General features: G+C 41.5%; 2 protein-coding genes across 4 annotated transcripts in view; one reads left to right on the top strand and one right to left on the bottom strand.

Moving 5' to 3' along the window:
- Positions 1-2,299: 2,299 nt before the first annotated feature.
- The window catches only part of LOC137419106 (uncharacterized), a 118,706-nt gene continuing 101,005 nt past the window's right edge, over positions 2,300-20,000 (bottom strand). For all 3 annotated transcript variants that reach the window (XM_078782052.1, XM_078782044.1, XM_078782056.1), the window contains 2 exons: positions 16,580-16,697; positions 2,300-4,409 (listed from right to left, as the gene is read on the bottom strand). In XM_078782052.1, coding sequence (XP_078638178.1) covers positions 4,266-4,409; positions 16,580-16,697 — 262 coding nt within the window. In that variant the 3' untranslated portion in view covers positions 2,300-4,265. The remainder of the gene's footprint in view (positions 4,410-16,579; positions 16,698-20,000) is intronic.
- LOC144892975 (uncharacterized) lies at positions 7,673-13,263 on the top strand. Its single transcript, XM_078782067.1, has 2 exons — positions 7,673-8,169; positions 11,257-13,263. Exons 1-2 carry the CDS (start codon positions 7,869-7,871, stop codon positions 12,717-12,719), a joined length of 1,764 nt encoding a protein of 587 aa, XP_078638193.1. The 5' UTR covers positions 7,673-7,868; the 3' UTR covers positions 12,720-13,263.

A 20,000-nucleotide genomic window follows, 5' to 3' on the forward strand; every position in this document is an offset into this window, starting at 1 on the left:
CAGAACAAGGAATCCAGGATTGCTTTTAAAGTCATTTTGTAGAAAAACCCAGTGCGGTGTTAGATCGTGATTCCAATATGGTGGAGAAGGTGAAGGTAGGAGAACATCTGGGGGCAAGTGCCAATAACATAGTGTGTGCAACTCTATTGTTGAGATGTGGAGGTCAGGGTAGTTAAGGTAAGAGTTCGATTTCAGGAAGGCAAACGTTAAAGGTATAAGAAGATGAATTAGATGTTGTACATGGTGGCCACAATATCTTGTTATTTTCCACTTGATGCTGTCGAAATAGTACAATGCGCTACCTTGGAGCATCTGATCAGTGCTTGTGGGAGTCAACATCTCTCTGGCTATTGTCAGAGAACTTCCTCAGTGCCATAGTATCTGGCAATTCACTCAAGCTGCCTCCTCATATCATAACTGGTCCTTCATTTCCACCTTTCCTGATATTAAAACTACCTGGGAATCCCATGTAAGCTTGCTTTCCTTTATGTACAGATTTGTACCATCTTGCTTATTCTGCAGTTATCATACTTATCCTCTCGCTCTTGGTACACAGCATCCTCTGGTAAGACAGTTGTCTTTAAACAACTTGCTTTCTCTTCCTGGGATGTAAATCCGACCAAAGGCAACCTCAGATCACTCCACAAAGCCCCCCACCAAATGTGTGTCCACTCTCAGGAAACACAAAAGAACATCTGTCCAACCTCAAGAATGAACTCTCATACCTGTCTCCTCCTTCAAGAACCAGGTAACAATCTTGTCAAGTCTGTCTTTGGTGTATCTTCTCCTCCATACATTCCCTCACTACAAATGGCACTAAAACTGACCCTGCTTGTGAGAAGGCCAAATGGTTCAATTCTGTCTGAACGTTTGGCAACCGACAAGGTCTTCATTCGCTGCTGGGAGTACTACTCTCCCCTTTGGGCTGGCACCCCTGCCTCACACCTTGCCATCCTTGATGCTGTGGAAAGCAAGACCCTCACTCAATATCATTGGGATCTCCTGCGACCATGCTGGGTGTGTAGGCCTGTTGCTGTCACATCGCAGACAGGTTGGTGGCCTCTGTATTCTGCCACCCCCTTTTTGATCTTGCACCCTCTTGGCTGTCCCTCCAGGGTTTTTTTTAGAGTGCACACATTCTGCCAGTAATCACTCTCCTGTTAAACTCCCAATATCCAGGCTCACCACTCACCTCCACTCATTTGTTCCTCTTTTCTCTCTTCCATGGAACCAACGTCCCATCTGTTCAGCCCCATTCTTCCTCACAGGGTTCTAGGCCACTGTTCACCACTACCTCAGTTCATATCCCATTCATACTCATGATCTATTTTACCCTAAATGAGTCCATTCCCAAGTACTCCCTTTTTCTAGGTTATTGTGATTTTTCCCTCTCTCCCTCACCCCTTACAGTTTGTTAGTTGTCGGTTGGTTTTTCCTTTTCTGTTTCATCCCCACTTCCCCCTTCTTATTGTGTTTAATTCAGCTTGTTCACCCCGACATGTCCTTCTCCCCTTGATCTTCATCTCAATTGTACTCTACTGTTGGTGTTCCCCACTTTCCATTTAGTTGCATTCTTTGTAATGTAATTTAGTTGCCCACTTTGTAATGAAGCTAACTCCGAGGGACTTTCACTCACCTCACCGCAGGCAGGTTGGTGCTCTTTCTGTCTTCTACCGACTCCTCTCCGGCCTTGCTCCCCCAGCTCTCTCTGCGCTCTGTCCCCCAAATATTCCTACAGGTCGCACAAGATCTGCCTGCAACCCTCCTATGGTTAAACTGCCGAAATCAAGACTCTCTGCTCACCTTCACTCCTTCATTCCTCTTTTCTCCCGCCTCTGGAACAAATTCCCTCACTCCCTTCAATCCCACTCCTCCCTCCTGGACTTTAAAACAGCTGTTCACCACCATCTCTTATCTTCCCCCATCCAAAACCTTGATCTTTTCTACCCCCGCTAATTCACCCCAGATCCACTTTTTTGAAATACCGACTTCTTTCCTGGAAGTCCTTGGTGTCCTTGCATTTTATACCGATCCTGCCTCCCCCCAAGCCCTCTCCCTCCCACAGTTCTCCTGATGTCCCTGCTCTCAAATGTTGTGTTTGTGTGCCTCCCCATCTTGTCTACCGCTCCCCTTATTATATGTTTTATATGTGTTTTTTTTTTTTTGTGATTAAGACTCGCTCTTTCACGAGCCTCGGTCTTGTATACAAAAAAAAAAAAAATTCTGCTATAGCTCTTCCATGACCGTCGACCACGTTTACAATAAAGTGAATACTTCCAATACATGATGAAAAGCTCCCTCTTCTTTCAATGTAATATCATTACACTTTATTTTCTGTACATCAATGCCTGTCAGAGCCCTTCCACAGGAAGCAGAGAGCGTTTACAAGTTTCAACAACAACAAAACCTCGGATAACACGCGTACAACACTGGAACAATGAATTGTCACATCGCAATTATGTACACGCCATCACGTCAACAATAAAACAATGCTGGTAACGCTTTTCATGTGGTATAAACCAAATGAGCTCAGGAAATAAAAAAAATAAAACAAAACAAACAATGAAAATACTGTCCATACAGGCTTTCAACATGACAGCAGAACAAGAGATAAATATTTTAAACAAAAACGTTCTTAAACCTGTCAACATGACCAAAACCGTTCAAGACTAAGCCTGTGCAAATAATAATGCTTGTTGTTTTTCAGGCCATTTTTTTTTTTAACCTCCATCTCCATTCTCAAGCTCGTGAGAATTGAAATGAAAATGGCATTTACAAGAGTGCACCATGGGCCAAAGGGAGTGGCCAGGCAAGCACACTTCCTAAAGTGCTCATTTAATGCTGATACACCATGTTTGCATAGAACACAAAACCATGCCAGGTAAGAATTAAAAACAAAGAAATACATGTGTGAAAAAGAAAAGAGAAATAGATACTTTGACCAAATAGGCCACCCTTTTTTGTTGTCAAACCACTAGAAAAGACAAATCCATGCAACACAACCAGATTAGACTAATCAAACCCTGCACCATAACAGAAAGGAACATTGGTAGAAAGAAAAAAAATCTATTTCATTCCCAAGACAGCTATCCAAGCCTGAGAATCATCACCATTCGTACTGAAAGCCATCGAACTACCAGCCCAGGTGCCTGAAAATGCTGGGCCTCCGTAAGCACGGCACGTTAAACACTGAAAGACAACACTTTGTTGATGGCTCAATGTACAAAAAACATTTAACTCCACCTGCAAATGAATGTACAAAACTTACTAACACGTATTTGCAAAAACTGCAGTGATATAGACATAGATGGAGAGGATGGTGCACAGAGCCTGCACACTCTCCCTTTATGATTTAATATTTCATTTACAGAAACCACAATACTGTGAGCGGCTTGGTGGTGAAGTCGGTAAAACCTTATTGCATTTCTCTCGCTGATGTGGGTTCGATTCCCATGGCTGCTCCGCAGAAATTTCCGCAACCTGTGATTGAATGGGGACTTGTCCAGGATTGCTTCCTCACCGCAGAAATGTCCATGACTTGTCAACAGCCTGATGGTCTGTCAATGGGCCACATCACCACCACAATACTCATAGCCACAAGGAAAATAAATGATGTCTTTAGGAACAAGGGCAGGTCCAGGTCATCCTTCTGTCTGTCCTTGCATTCCACTCCCACCGTTTTCCCCAAACTCAATCCTTCTGTACACGCAACCAACACCTCACCCCTCTCCCAACAATGTTCTTGCGACTTCCTTTATTCCTTATTATTTTTCTGCACTCCCAACTTTATTTATTTCCCCTCAACTACCTCTTTCTGTATGAAGCCTGAGGAAAACGGAAACAAAATCCTAATTTCCAAAACTGAAAATTACAGCCAATCATGATTTAATTTTGCACTCTACATCCTTAGATGGAGAAAAGAATGTACCACCAAGCATCAAACACAACTTGTTCAATCGGTTATTCCTGTGGAACAGATGTGTGTTATGCAAAGTTGGCTATAAAACATGAATGTTAAGCCACATACATATTTTGATCAATCGTCCACAAAGTTTCTGTACAGAAATTACTGAGAAATTTAATGAAGTGCATTTGATGCTGAAAAAGGATGTACAGCAAAACATTCCAGAATGATATGTAGTAATTCTCAGTTTTTAGAATTTGGCTGTCTTTCACGTTCAACGGAGAGAAAGAGTTTAAGTGGCATTGCCATAGGCTCGGTGGTGCTAGCTTGTCATGACGCAGTCAACAACAAGCAGATGCTTTCAGCACAGTTCGCTGCGAAAGTGCTTGTCTTGCAAAAACTTGACATGGTGCTGGTAGATCTTGAGAGCAGGGCCCAGTTTGATGGACAAGCCGGTAAGAACATCGCTCCGTTTCATCAGCAGCAAAGACTTTCCATCGATCTCCTGAGCATACCGGAAAGACAGCAGGAAACTAATTTATATATATATATATAAAAAAACCACCTTTAGAGGCCATTTTTCCCCGCAAGCGGGGGTTGGCCTTTTTCGGGAACCGTGGTAGTTGTTGTTTTTCGGTCCCCTTTTTGAAGCAATGTTTTACGTCCGGATGCCCTTCCTGACGCCAACCCTTTTTGCCGCCTTTAACGACAAGCAGGGAATTACCAGTGAACTGGTACTCAATTAGCCGACCTCGGAAGGATGACAGGCTGAGTCAACCCCCCTGGCGTTAATTCAGCGATCGACCGGGTTTCGAACCCAGGATCCTAGGATCCTAAGCCGGCACCCTAGCCGCTAGCCCAACACCAGGGTTAGCCATATATGACATATAATTGATTTATATATATTTGATTTATATATATTTATATGATTTATATATATTTATATGATTTATATATTATATATATATATATATATATATATATATATATATATATATATATATATATATATATATATATATATATATATATATATATATATATATGTGGCGTGCCACGTAAAAAGGGGGCTTACGGGTTGTCAGAAAATGATGAAAAGTCCGTTTACCCAAGGAACACCCATAAGCCCCCTTTCCCCTTTTCACGTGGCCCGCCACATATATATATAGATATGAAAATATATATATGACAAATGAAAGAAATGCAACAAGCAGTTTTTTGTTTTTTTTGAAAAGCTAGAACAGTATAGTATTGGTTTTGGCAAGCAAAACATGCAAACAATAAAGGGGCATTTCCATATTTTAAGACAGGTGGACTTAATGAGCTACTTTGGTTCATTCTGAATTGCACAAACTGTTTGGATGACCAAAACATTCAAATTGAATGGAATTTTCAAGTAACCAATGAGCTGTAGGCCTATTTAAGTTTCTTACCAAATACTGACTGCACATTCATGACTGAGTAATGTTAAAGTTAACCAACGGGTGTCTTCTAAGACAAAATTAAAGCTGGGTATAAAAGGCGGATCAAGTTTTTATACTCCAGGATGCTGTGCTTCTTGTTGGCCCTGAGACTACAAAACTGTTTCTTTGGATTCAACCTTGCAGAAAAGTGAAAGCCAGAATGTGGACAGAGGAGCATGCTCCAACATGCGGTTGTGATGCACAATCAAAATGGCTGATGCTGACCTAACGGGTCATGTTTGAGGTTTACCTTGAAAGTGAAACATGCATGAAATTTCAAAAACTCTAATTACCATATCTGATCATCATCAACTTTTTATTCACTTTACCTACACATGTGCCTTTACCTACACATGTGCCTTTACCTACACATGTGCCTTTACCTACACATGTGCCTTTACCTACACACGTGCCTTTACCTACATACGTGCCTTTACCTACACACGTGTCTTTACCTACACATGTGCCTTTACCTATACACGTGCCTTTACCTACACATGTGCCTTTACCTAAACATGTGCCAAAAATGAATTGCAGCATTCTCAGTGAATGTTCCTGCTTTGTTTGCAGGTGCCAACATCTTTGTTCCTTTATTGGCTGTTTTACATTTCTAACGTCCCCATGTCCCATCAACGCCCACCCACTATCGACTACGCATCATTTCTCACGTCGCAATGTCCCGCCATCTTTCATTCACTATTGGCTGTGATGTTTCTCAAGTCCCCATGTTCCTCCATCTCTGGTCCACTATTGGTTGTGTGACGTTTCTAATGTCCCATGTCCGTCATGTGAATGAATGTTTAGTCATTCAATTAATTCGTTCATTAATCGTGTTTTATATTTATTTGAAAGATAATATTGATTGATTGATGTGCCTTACTCTTTCCAGAGCATTGATGCTGCCGATGAAGTTTATTGGGAAGGGTTATACTGGATGGTTTGCCATTGCAGTCCTGGTGTTGTTTGTCCATGCTCTATGCATTTAAATGCCGAGCATCAAGCAAAGAAGCAGCACGTACCATTTTTAAAAGAAAGTCTTTGGTATGACTCGGCGAAGGTTTGAGGCACCAATCTCACAGACTCAGAGCAGACGCTCTAAGCATTACGCCACAGAGTCTGGTATTTTGAAAGTAGTATGAAGTTTATAATTCCCTTTTAATTAGACCATTAGCAGCATGGTACAACTCTGTGCTATTTATGAAAAATGGAGTCGTTATTCCTTAGTTTAGGAGCATGGATGTTAACTCAGCAAAACGGCTGGATTCACGCACAATACAACATTACCGCTGGATAGCAACAGTGAATTTTCCCAACTAAATGTTGAGGTATACCAACTGCCACAAGGGGAAAAGGTGAAGTGACATCTTGGGTGTGAGCCCTTCTTTAAAGCAAGAGAGAACAGGCCTCGTGGCCAAGACGTCACTTCATCTTTGTTTTCTCACAGTGGTTAGCATAACTCTGCAAACATCTGGTTGAGAAAATTAATTGTCCTTATATTTCCGCCAAGACAGACTGACTCCTGTCCCGATAAAGACTACTTTTCCATCGTTTGCTACCAACTCTCCACATCATATATTATTGGAAAAGAGCTCTGAAAGGACAAAAATCATTTAAACCTTTAGGGAAAATACTGATTATTCTTTATTGGGATTGACCCTAACTTTTTATTCAGTGCTTGGCTATTCTTGATCTTTTGAATTGGAGGGAGAGATGGAAACAACTAAGGGATCATGCTGTTTTTGATGCTACATGGTTATATTCATGACATTTGAAAGCCAAGCTAGCAAAAGGCTTCTTACAATTCAAATTAGTGGAATTCCTTCTTCTGCTCAATACTTAGGGGAAATTGCAAAGAAGAATTTTATGGAATATCATAGGGAGAAATTATTTGAGAATGAAAATTCAGCTTCAAGACATAATTTTATTCAACAAAGACAACCTTTTAGATCACCCAAAAGTTTTTTTTGGTTTTTTTTTTACATCAAGCTGTACATTTAGTCCAAGATGTCATTTTTCAATTCAAGACGCAAATTTTCATCCAAGATACACTATTTTAGTTCAAGAGTACATTTTAGTCCAAGAGAAATAATTTTAAATTTCAAGACGTTTGTTTTAGGCCAAGATGGTAAGCATTATATGAAGACACAGCTTGAATCTAAATTTTCACGAGTTTCGTCTTAAGTCTTCTGATTTTTGTTGCTTGTGTTGCACCCAAGTGCCGACCGCATTTTGTTGCGAAAGCCGATGTTCAGGCTAACACTTGTGATCTGAAAGTGATAAAATACTTCCAGGGTTGAAGACTAGAATATCATTATTGTACTCAGGGGCCAGGCTTAGGATCATATCAGTAAATTATGTGCAGAGGATGATAAAAATGCCACCAGAGAGATACCATAATTGTTTCAGAAATTAAGTCCATTTCCTCATCCAACAGTGGGAGTGCATGGCCCAAAATTATTCAGTCACTAATATGGTTATTGTAGAACAGATGAAATCTACGAATGGGGTTTGGGAGGTTGTTCACCCTTTTTGCATGTGTGTTGTACATTTTTGAGGGGAGCCCTCTGCTGGCATATTTTGTCCCTTGTACACATATTTTGTGCACCTTTGTGTGTTGGAACCCCCAGCTGGCCATTTGTGTTACTGTAACAGGAAGTTATGTAATAGGATGTGACCTAAGAGAAAGCGATGTCTCTGAGCCTTCCATAACTTGTATCCGAGTTAATCCTTCACACACCTCGTTACGCCTTCAAAATCATTGTCTGCAAGTACAAGGGGTCATTTGGCAGTTCATCTTGTTATGTCAGTAAGAATTTTGCATATATAGCAATTGAAACATGTTATTGTGTGCTGATTTTGCATTTCATGGCTCGGTTGGCCTGGCCTGGTACCCACTGTCAGCAGGCACTAGTTGACACAATTATTGGGTTATGTGGCTTTTTCTTTCACATCGTCAGAGTGCTGAATTAGAATTTTGTTGTAATTGCTGTAATTGTAATTGTTGTAACTGCAATGCTCGGAACCTTGTTAGTAATTGTCCTGTATTTCATATCCTTTTCAGTTTTACTCCTTGTTCATCAACTCCATGCTTGTGTGGTTTCATTGGAGCTTGGAGACTATTTCCTGACTCCCATGTCATTCATGAATGCAGTTTGGCTGGCTGTCGAATTACGTACAGTTATGTATCAGGAGGACAGCATAGAGGAAGAGGGGGTTTAAGAGAGGAAGGAATGTGCACATGTATGTATGGGCACATGGAATGGGGGGAGGAGTGGTTTTATGGAAGTAATATGTCGAATTCCCCTAGAACTGTAGTACCCCTTGCTATTCCATTTCAATTCCCCCAAGTTGACAAATATGGAGCATGCTTTGTTATACTTCCCTTTTGGTGAGAGTTTTGTGCTTATTTTGGAAGAACAATGTTCAGCATTCAAAAACGGACTAAAATAACTTCCGGTTCGAGGTTCCATCGTGGCCAGACACGATCCTATCTGTTCCGATAAGGCCACTTGGAAAGTTGAGGATAACTATTCTGGTATTATATTGCTTAACAGTTTTATTAACTATAGGTGGTAATTTAAGGTAATGTGTTTGCGCGTCTCATCGAATGCCTTCATCTGTGTTTTTATGGTGGGGTTGTGCGTCCTTGTCCAGACAGCAAATTCTTGTAGGTCACATTTGGGTATATTACTGAATTTCACCCCCTTTCTCTTTTCTTGGTTGTTCATTCCCCTCCTTATAGCCCCGCTGCCCCACTGTCTGTGCATTGCTTTTTTGCCTTCTTTATCATGCCAACCATGAGTCCATGCTTCGTAGAAACAAATAAAATGATGCCGAAGTTTCTCCCTGGTGAGCGTGTTGGTGCTATTTAATGCATCAAGGGTGAGAGTGTGAACACACTCTGGTTATTGACCTATTTAATGCATCAAGGATGAGAGTGTGAAAACACTCTGGTTATTGACCTATTTAATGTATCATAAGTCAGCGATCCATATCATTCCATATTCTGTTCACATGCATCAAGTACACCTTCATCTAGTACTGGTTACTCAAGGCAGTCTGTTCTACAACAACCACATCTGTGATTGAAGAGTTCCAAAGGGCATTTACTCCCACTGATGGAGGAAGAAATGGACTTGTAATTTCTGAACCAATTGTCCAATCATTGTAATGACCTTTTTAATCACCCTCTATCAGTGATTCACTGATAAAATAATTGTAAATGTGGTCACTCAGTACACAATCGATTCAAAGTAGTCGTCAGTTCTATCCCGATTGTATTTGGCTAAGTTCATTTCAAAAGTGTTGGCTTGAGAAAATGCTTCGGCAACAAAACACCACATGGACAAACTAAAACGTCAGTCATCGTCAAGTTTTGATGGCATTTCCTGCAAGGTTGTATCACAAACAACAACAAGAAAAAAGAGCAATCAGAGATTGCAAACCCTCAGCAGGATGAATTTTCAGTGGTTTTTAAGGCTTTTGTGTTAAAAAAATATATGGCGGCCAAACCACATGATCGATGACGTCATCATTTTTTTTTTCTCCACCAATTTATGCCTACATGACGCGCAAGAAATTTCATCTTGATCGGATGAAGTTTTGTACTTGTCGAATTATGACGTCATAATGGAGGCACCTATGACATCATCATAAACATATTTTATTCCCCATGGAGAGTTCTTTAAAATGAGCCATGTCTCAATTTTTTCTATTCAGCACTTTCCAAGATATAGAGGTGCAAAGTTTTTCCATTTTTCCAAGATAGCGGCCGAACCACGTGACCGATGACGTCATCATTATTTGTTTTCTAAACTAATTTATTCCTAGATTATGGCCAAGAAATTTCATCTTTCATCTTAATCGGATGAAGTTTTGTACTCGTCGAATTATGATGTCATAATGGAGGCACCTATGACATCATCATTAACATATTTTAGTCCCCATGGAGATAGACTACCAGGTGTTCCAATTTTTCATTTCATTTCGTGACCTGAAAATCGGGTGGGCATCAAATTGGCATGATAATATAGAAAAAATTAAGAAATAATGTTCATGACTTTTCACAAGTGAGATTCTGGTACGTTAGTCTGTAATATAATGTTGAAATTTATAATTTTATTTCCAAAATCTCCGTTTAGCCTCGAACGCATTTCGATGTATTGACCAAAGAGGATCGCGCTTATTCGCGCTACGAACGACGACTGGGCGTCCGGCTGCGAGTAAACAAAATGGCGGCCTCCAGTAGCAGCGACGGTGACGAGTGTGGGAGCGAGAAACGCTGTTATATGTGCATTTCTCTGGCCAAAAGATCAAGTTTAATACCTTTTAGTGATAGAACATGGCCGCGATATTTGCAATTTAGTCTTACGTGGCAGATTTAGAAGGTGATCAAGCTGAAATTGCGAGAAATTTCGTGAAGAACCACGCTGACGAATTCGGCGAACGTGGCAACAGTATGGTAACAATACCTGCTATAACTATACCGCATGATGCAGCGTTTCATCAAGCGTGTTATTCACGATTTACCGATAAACAACGAGTGAGCAGGGTGCAAAGCAGCATGAAAAAGAGAGAAGAAAATGCAGCCAATACTGGTAGGTTGAATAACTTGAATAATAAATCATGACAATGCTTCAAAACTTAGTTTGATTTTTTTTTTTGTGAGGTATATGTAAAATGATTTTGTGTGTAGTCTTGAACGATTTTGAATTGAAGGAACTGTCCAATATTTATGCAAGGAGGTAGGGCCGAGGTGAAACAAATACATTTTTAAAAGGAAGTCTGAGGAAGGGGGAGGGAATCTAGTCGGGCTAACCATGACTTGAGGTCTAGACATTTTTAACTCACATAATTTTAATTGTTTTCTTTTATGTGTATTTATTGCAGCTTCAACATGCAATGACATCAACGTCAACATTGACAAGATGCATAAAGGCCCACAACCAGTCAAGAAACGTGCTCTACGCTCCAGCTTAGGCAAGCCCAAATGTTCAGCCAGATCCCAATATGTGTTGCCTAATATATGCATCCTTTGTCAGAAAGAGAGAACAATCAATGCAGGCAAAAGGGGACGAAGAAAAGAGCCTCTAACAAGGTGCTCAACAATTGAGGCACCAAGACTGCAGCAAGCCGCTAAAGACAACAACAATACAAACCTGCTGCTTCAAATTCAAGACCGCGATTGTGTTGCGATAGAGGTAAAATACCATGGTCGCTGCTACAAGGAGTATACCCAGTATTTAGGCAAGCTAGCAACAACACCTAATGCAGAGCAACAAGGAGACTCCAACTACTCAGAAGCATACACATTATTTTGTGCAACAGTCAAGGATCTTATAATAGACAACAAGGAAATCTACAGACTGAAACGACTTAATGACATGTTCATGAAACAAATCAAAGCAACACACAGAATAGAATCAAACTACAAAAGTGGCTTTCTCAAGACAAGACTGATGAAAACATTTCCACAACTATGCTTTCTAACCCCGTATATGCGCTGCCAAGGACACCTTGTGTATGTTCATGACATCTCCACTGAAGTGCTGGTTGAAGAAAAGAAAGTGTTGCAAGAAACCATGCATGGTTCAGGTGACGACACAACCGAGACAGAACAAACATCCGACTCTGAACCAACCCCACCAAAGCAATCTGGGTATACTGAGAATAACCTTAGAGAACACTACTTCACTGCGCTACAATTGAGAAATGCAATAGATGAGATCAAGCCAAATATGCCATGGCCCCCAACCTCTGAGCACCTGACAACAAATGCCGCAGAAGCAATTGTACCTGCCTGTCTCTATAACTTTATTGCATGGATGGTGGGAGTGTCAGACGAACCTGATTCTGATGAGTTTGTAAAGATAGAATCTACAATACATAGAAGAATTCTCACAATTGCACAGGACAGCATATACCTCCAATCAAAGGGAAGGAAACAGATGCCCAAACATTTGTCACTTGCAATGACAGTACGTCATCTCTCAGGTTCAGCCCAATTAATCAGCCTACTGAACGGGTTTGGTTACTGCGTCTCAAACTCTGTCGTCTTAAATCATGACACTGCACTGGCTAACCAAGAACTACATCGTGGAGAGGATGCTCTTCCATCAATCATTCAGGCGGGCAAGCATGTCACACTCGTATGGGACAATAATGACTTCGGGGAGGAGACATTGTCTGGGTGCGGAACAACGCACAATACCAATGGGATTATAATACAGCGACCAAGTCAATCCCATGAAGTAGTACAACCCGCACCAGTCACTACAGTTAAGAGGACGCGGGAGAGATCGATGCAGCCACCTGCAGTGAACCTTGCCACATATTATGGAGGGAAAAAATAAGGACCCGCTCCATTCGCAACCAGCGTTCCATTGGATCGAGCAACGTACTTCCCATTACTCCAGCACCCTAAGACGATAGACCTAGCATACCACATCAGTGATGAGGAAGACTCTGATGCTGAAGAGGATGAAACAACTGCACTATTTGTATGATGTTTTGGACAAGTTTCAACATGACCAAGCCAAAGAGACAAATTGTGGCTATAGTTCAGCCCATCTCGAGTTTATCATGTCAATGCGCACTGGTTTGCTTGTACGCCGCGTAAATGTCTTTGATGGGTTAAAATATCACCCCTTACACACTTATTGGACCTATTAACAGTTTCAAAATAGCATTGGTAAACCACCATGGATCGTAGTAGCAACACCAATCACAAATATTGTACAAAAATTTAAAATTATGCAGGTTTTAAGGTCCAAAAACATGACTTTCTGATAAATGCATCAACAGCATGTTATTTTACCAAGTCGTCAAAACAACATTTTTACTACTTTTGGGGGTCTGAATTAATAAATATTGCTGCCAAGACCAATGTGAACATGACATCATATAGTTTGTGCTGTTTTTTTACTGTGTAAATGGGTATTTCAAATGTAACATACACTTGGTGTATACTGGTGTTTTGGGGCAGCGGTTCTCGATAACGTACCACAATATCGCTTGTGAAAAAAAATAAGATGTTTTGGAGGTCATAAGGCTTCATCCCACACCCTTCTTGCCCAATCCCTAGGTTCAGGTCATGAAATCAAAAAAATTAATAGATATCCACCCGATGGCCCTGTGTCTAAGAGTTCTTTACAATGAGCCATGTCTCAGTTTTTTCTATTCAGCACTTTCGGAGATATAGATGTACAAAGTTTTTCGGTTTTTCCAAGATGGCGGCCGAACCACGTGACCGATGCCGTCATCATTTTTTTTTTTTTCTCCACCAGTTTATGCCGACATGGCGCTCAAGAAATTGCATCTTGATTGGATGAAGTTTTGTACTTGTCGAATTATCGAATTAGGATGTCATAATGGAGGCCTTGGGCATAGAGAGTTAAAAATTGGGCACAGTCTATTCCAGGGCAAGACAAATATGTGTGTGAAGTATGGCGATTCTATGTGCAACGATGTAGATGTAGTACTGCGCACAAACAGACAGACAAACCAACCAACATACTTGCCGGAATATTTTCCGGCAAGTAACAAACAGACAGACAGAACCACAAACGCAACCGACAAATATACTTGAAAAAATCTTCGATTTTGCAAGTAACAAATGCAACCGACCAATATACTTGAAAAATCTTCGATTTTGCAAGTAATAAACAAACAAACAGACAGGATTGAAAACATAACCTCCATCCACCTTTGGTGGCGGAGGTAACTGGAATGGCACTTGGTAGAGTGTGCAGTGTCGCCTCACGTGCTCATTCTGAACAGAAATACCATTGTTAACTGAACAGGCTGCCACTATGGCCCACTGCTATTATGCAGTGCCTTCAGAAAGTATTCACACCCTTTCACTTCTTTGACATTTTGTTGTGTAACAGTCTGAATTTAAAATAGATCAAAATGAGATTTTTTGTGTTACTGATCTACACATAATACCCCATAAGGTCAAAGTGGTATTTTCTTTTATAGAATTTTTTAGAAAACAACTAAAAATGAAAAGCTGAAATGTCTTTAATTTAATTTTATGTTTTTGTTTACAAGATCGAGGCTCGTGCAAGAGCTAACATCAATCACATAAAAAAAGAAAAAAAGAAACGGACACACAAAACACACAATAAAGGGAGCAGGAGACAAGATGGGGAGAGAGAGAGAGGGAAGCACACAAGTACAACAGCAGAGAACAGGGACATCAGGAGATTTGTGGGAGGGGGGAGGAGGGAGGAGGGGAGGAGGCAGGCTTGGGGGGAGGAGGCATAGAAACAGAGGGGGGGGGTGGGAGAGGTATAAAAGACATGGACACTGCTAGGACTTCCAGGAAAGAAGTCGGTATTTAAAAAAAGTGGATCTGAGGTGAATTAACGGGAGTAAAAGAGATCAAGGTTTTGGATGGGGGAAGATAAGAGATGGTGGTGAACAGCTGTTTTATAGACCGGGAGGGAGGAGTGGGATTGAAGAGAGTGAGGGGGTTTGTTCCAGAGGCGGGAGTAAAGAGGAATGAAAGAGTGAAGGTAAGCAGAGAGTCTTGATTTTGGCAGTTTCACCAGAGGAGGGTTGCTGGCAGATCTTGTGCGACCTGTCGGAATATTTGGGGGACAGAGCCCAGAGAGAGCTGGGGGAGCTGGGGGAGCTAGGCCAGATGTGTCGGTCGAAGACAGAAAGACCACCTACCTGCCTGCCTACGATGGGTGAGTGGAAGGCCCTCACGATCAGCTTCATCGTGGGAGATTCCAATGATTCTGGAAGGTTTGGTTTCAACAGCTTGAAGCCGAGCCAGGTGTGAGGCAGGAGCACCAGCCCAGAGGGGAGAGCAGCATTCCATTGAGCTGCGGATGAAAGCTTTGTATGTGGTGAGGAGCTCAGGTGTGTCAAGGAAGGACATGGATTAGAGGTGCCGAGGTAATTTTTTAAATAGCGTATTAAATGTGTGTTTCCAATTTGCGCTGTTCATATTCTAAGAGTGCTTTAAATGCACCTTCCCCAATCAGCCCGTTATCGGATTTTGTCACAGGTTGTGACCACAATGTGGTCATTCGTGTTTAATAACAACACTCATTGTACAGGTGGTGATTTTAATTGAGGTCAAAAATATTTGGACCACTCCTGTTACAATGAAAGTCTCACCGAGTGAATATTCCTCTTGATCAATAACAAGGATGAACACAGATGTAGCCTGATAATTAAATGACTGAGGATAGCCAATAATGTATGCTCAGGTACATAGATGTCCATTCAATGTACTGGCATAAAAAAAAATGGTACGTGTATTTATGATCAAGGAACCCTTTATCAAGAGATAAAACTAGCAACAGGAAATAATTTGATTTATCAGGCAATATGTTTTACGCACCTTTGACTCGTACTTGCAAGATACAACACAAATGGATTAATTTTATGTCAGGTACCAAAATAACCTATGTGAATATATTGGTTCGATGTGCATTGTCAGTAGTCAATGCTAAACATACTCCTGTTGGTTGTTATCTCCATTTGCAGGTTTCACAAGGTGGGAGGAAGTTCTCCCCAGACCTCAAAATCTCCACCTCCTTTTTCATTATTCATGAACCAAATTGTGAAACTTTGTTCGGCCTTGGCTGCCAGCGGCTTTGTTTGTTTCAATTGGTTCATTAATCTTTCTCCTCTACTTAGTCCCCCATGCTTCATGAGCAGAATACGCTTTGTAGTGGAAGATGATTCCCTTCTCCTTTTAAGCTCCAGCTCATTTAATCTTCTCCGATTCGTCGTTGGTTGTAGAACAGGCGAAACCTTTTTAGCTTTTAGCTTTGGTGATGAGCTCTGTCCTATGGTGAGGTAGGGATCCCCTCTCTCACTGAAGAAGGTGCAGTCATTATCCTTTTGGGCACCCATTCCGGATGCTCGGTGTGGCTGCACAGACTTCGGCCTCAGCCCAGGAGGGACATGTGTCCCTTTAGTCATTTTCTTTGACCGATTTATCATTATTTGGCATATTTTGTTACAGCCAGCCATTTTGCTTTCTCCAAGAGGCTGTCTGGTCACGGCTGCGTGACAGGGGTCACTGATGACATTCAGGGGAGTCGTGCCAAGAAGGTATATGCCAGGGTTGCGATTCTGCCTGCTCGCTTTCTCCTCACTGGTTTGCTTAATACCTTGCCATCGCTCGGGATCATTCACAGAGGAGGCATCCACAATCAAATAAAATCAAACTCCTGCAGAATGTGATTACCTGTTCTAGGAAAGCAAGTGCCTCCTCTTCAAAGCCAGCAGTGCGCAGATAACCAGCAACATCCCCAGCGGACCAGTTAGGAAGTTCAGGAGGGACACCAACTTCACCTCCACCCAACCTGTAAACAAAACCACCAACACCATCACCTCAATGGGTTGTTTTAGCATTTCCCAGAATGCAATGTCACAAGGAGTTCTGAACCTGCCACAATCATGCCCACATTTTGATACAGCATTCATAAATACATCAAGAAAACATGTATACATTAAAGAGCTGAAAACTAAAAGTGAATTGAGGATCATTTCATCTTTACATTACAAATATGACCATTATTTTCCACATGAGACGGTGGCAGTTCTCTTCCTCTTCCCATTTATTTTTAGAGATTCATCTCTGTTTCATCAGAGCTTCAAAGATAAAATTATACACCTTTGAGGAATGACAGCTCTGATGGAACTTTTCATGTGTTGCATTCCAAGATTTTGGATAAAAAAGTATAAACCAGCCAAACCTCATAATGACAAAATGAACAAATATATACAGTGCCTATAGAAAGTGTACACCCCCTTTCAAAATTTTCACCTTTTGTTGCCTTATAGCCTGGAATTAAAATGCTTTAAATCAGACTTTTCCACCTTTATTTACACATCATGTCCCACAACTTCCAAGTGAAAAGCAAATTCTACAAATTTCAGAAATTAATAAAAATACAAAACTAGAATATCTTGGTTGGATAAGTGTCCATCCCCCTTATAATAGCAATTGTAAATTAGCTCAGGTGTAACCAATCACCTTCAAAATCACACACTGTTAATTGGCCTCCACCCGTGTTAAATTGTTGTGATTCTGATTATTTCAGCTGTTCCTGTATGTTTCCTCTGCTTGGTAGTGCATTTCACAGCAATGACTCAATCATGAGCACCAAGGACCTTTCAAAACACCTCCAGGATAATCAAAATAAACACCAATTACTGCACCGTAGTCACAAGAAGGAAGCCGGACATTAACCATACACATACATACACACACACACACACACACACACACACACACACACACACACACACACACACACACACACACATGTACGTATAAACGGACATATACAAACACACATACACAGATATATTATGAACTTGTAAGTACTTGTAAAAGCTATTTTTTTTTTATTTTAAGTTATAACCTTAACCTATAAGCAATTGACTGGTTTTCCAACTGCCCGGATCATCAGCTGGGCACCGTTTTTCATCGAGGTTTCGATCGTTTCAGCCCAGAACCTCTCCAAACGTAGGATCCACAACACTGGCCACAGGTCCACATCAGTAGATTACTCAACATCAATGGACCCACAACCTCAAAGTTGTGTCCAGACAGTTAGTCAACACAGCAATGCAATATCCTTATTCAAACTAATCTAATTACCACTTGCATTTAAAGTATTGCCACAAACTAATAACTTAAATAATAAATCACTTTATTTGATAATATATGAAGCGATAAATACTCCACCCGACAGACAGTCCATTACACAGCACCTCCATCCAACCATCGACTCAAACTGCCATTCAAATACTCAAACTGTCATCTCCAACCGATTACAGCACACTGCACTGCACATCTGTGTCTGTGTGTGTGTGTGTGTGTGTGTGTGTGTGTGTGTGTGTGTGTGTGTGTGTGTCTGTGTGTTGTTAGTGTGTGTTGTTAGTGTGTGTTGTTAGTGTGTGTGTTGTTAGTGTGTGTGTTGTTAGTGTGTGTGTTGTTAGTGTGTGTGTTGTTAGTGTGTGTGTTGTTAGTGTGTGTTGTTAGTGTGTGTGTGTTGTTAGTGTGTGTGTGTTGTTAGTGTGTGTGTGTTGTTAGTGTGTGTGTGTGTTGTTAGTGTGTGTGTTGTTAGTGTGTGTGTTGTTAGTGTGTGTGTTGTTAGTGTGTGTGTTGTTAGTGTGTGTGTTGTTAGTGTGTGTGTTGTTAGTGTGTGTGTTGTTCGTGTGTGTGTTGTTAGTGTGTGTTGTTAGTGTGTGTGTTGTTAGTGTGTGTGTTGTTAGTGTGTGTGTTGTTAGTGTGTGTGTTGTTAGCGTGTGTGTTGTTAGCGTGTGTGTTGTTAGCGTGTGTGTTGTTAGCGTGTGTGTTGTTAGCGTGTGTGTTGTTAGCGTGTGTGTTGTTAGTGTGTGTGTTGTTAGTGTGTGTTGTTAGTGTGTGTTGGTTGGTGTGTGTGTGTGTGTGTGTGTGTGTGTGTGTGTGTGTGTGTGTGTGTGTGTGTGTGTGTGTGTGTGTGTGTGTGTGTGTGTGTGTGTGTGTGTGTGTGTGTCACACTACTGCAGTTCTGGGTCGATCACATCCAGACTTGCATCCATAGGTGTAGTTTGGCTTCTCTATTTGGGGTGGCAAGGGCTGAATGTTATTATAATAGAGTAAACGTATATGGTTATGTCGGTTTGTATGAATGTCTGTTTGTTTGTATGTATGTTTATATCCGACCAAAACGTCTTCTTCTTCTTCTTCAACTATAATTAACACTCTCTTAATTTATGTTTAGACTGCTGAGACCCTTCAGAACATGGACGACCCTTTAAGTCCCCCGAGGCCCTTAAGACCACCAAGACCCCTGAAGACCCAAAATACCCAAAAGACCCCGAAGACCCAAAACACCGCGAAGACCCAAAACACGCCGAAGACCCAAAACACCCCGAAGACCCAAAACACCCCGAAGACCCAAAACACCCCGAAGACCCAAAACACCCCGAAGACCCAAAACACCCCGAAGACCAAAAACACCCCGAAGACCCAAAACACCCCGAAGACCCAAAACACCCCGAAGACCCAAAACACCCCGAAGACCCAAAACACCCCGAAGACCCAAAACACCCAAAAGACCCAAAACACCCCGAAGACCCAAAACACCCCGAAGACCCAAAACACCCCGAAGACCCAAACCACCCCGAAGACCCAAAACACCCAGAAGACCCAAAACACCCCGAAGACCCAAAACACCCCGAAGACCCAAAACACCCCGAAGACCCAAAACACCCCGAAGACCCAAAACACCCCGAAGACCCAAAACACCCCGAAGACCCAAAACACTGCAAAGACCCAGAACACCCCGAAGACCCAAAACACCCCGAAGACCCAAAACACCCCGAAGACCCAAAACACCCCGAAGACCCAAAACACCCCGAAGACCCAAAACACACTGAAGACACAAGTCCCAAAAGACCCCAAAGATCCCAAAGACACCGAAATGGTCAAAGATGCCTATCCCTCTGAAATGACGTGTGGTGAGGCACGCAGAGCGCGCTGAGTCACACTAGTCACATAAATATGAAAAGCATTGATCAAAAGTTTTACATCCAAAAAATACAGTCATTCAATCATTTATTTTATTTTCAAGCCTGTTTATTAACGAGTAAACAAAGCCATCCACTATTTA

Source organism: Myxine glutinosa, chromosome 1 (assembly GCF_964187855.1).
Source record: "Myxine glutinosa chromosome 1, kmMyxGlut1.1, whole genome shotgun sequence".
NCBI lineage: Eukaryota > Metazoa > Chordata > Myxini > Myxiniformes > Myxinidae > Myxine > Myxine glutinosa.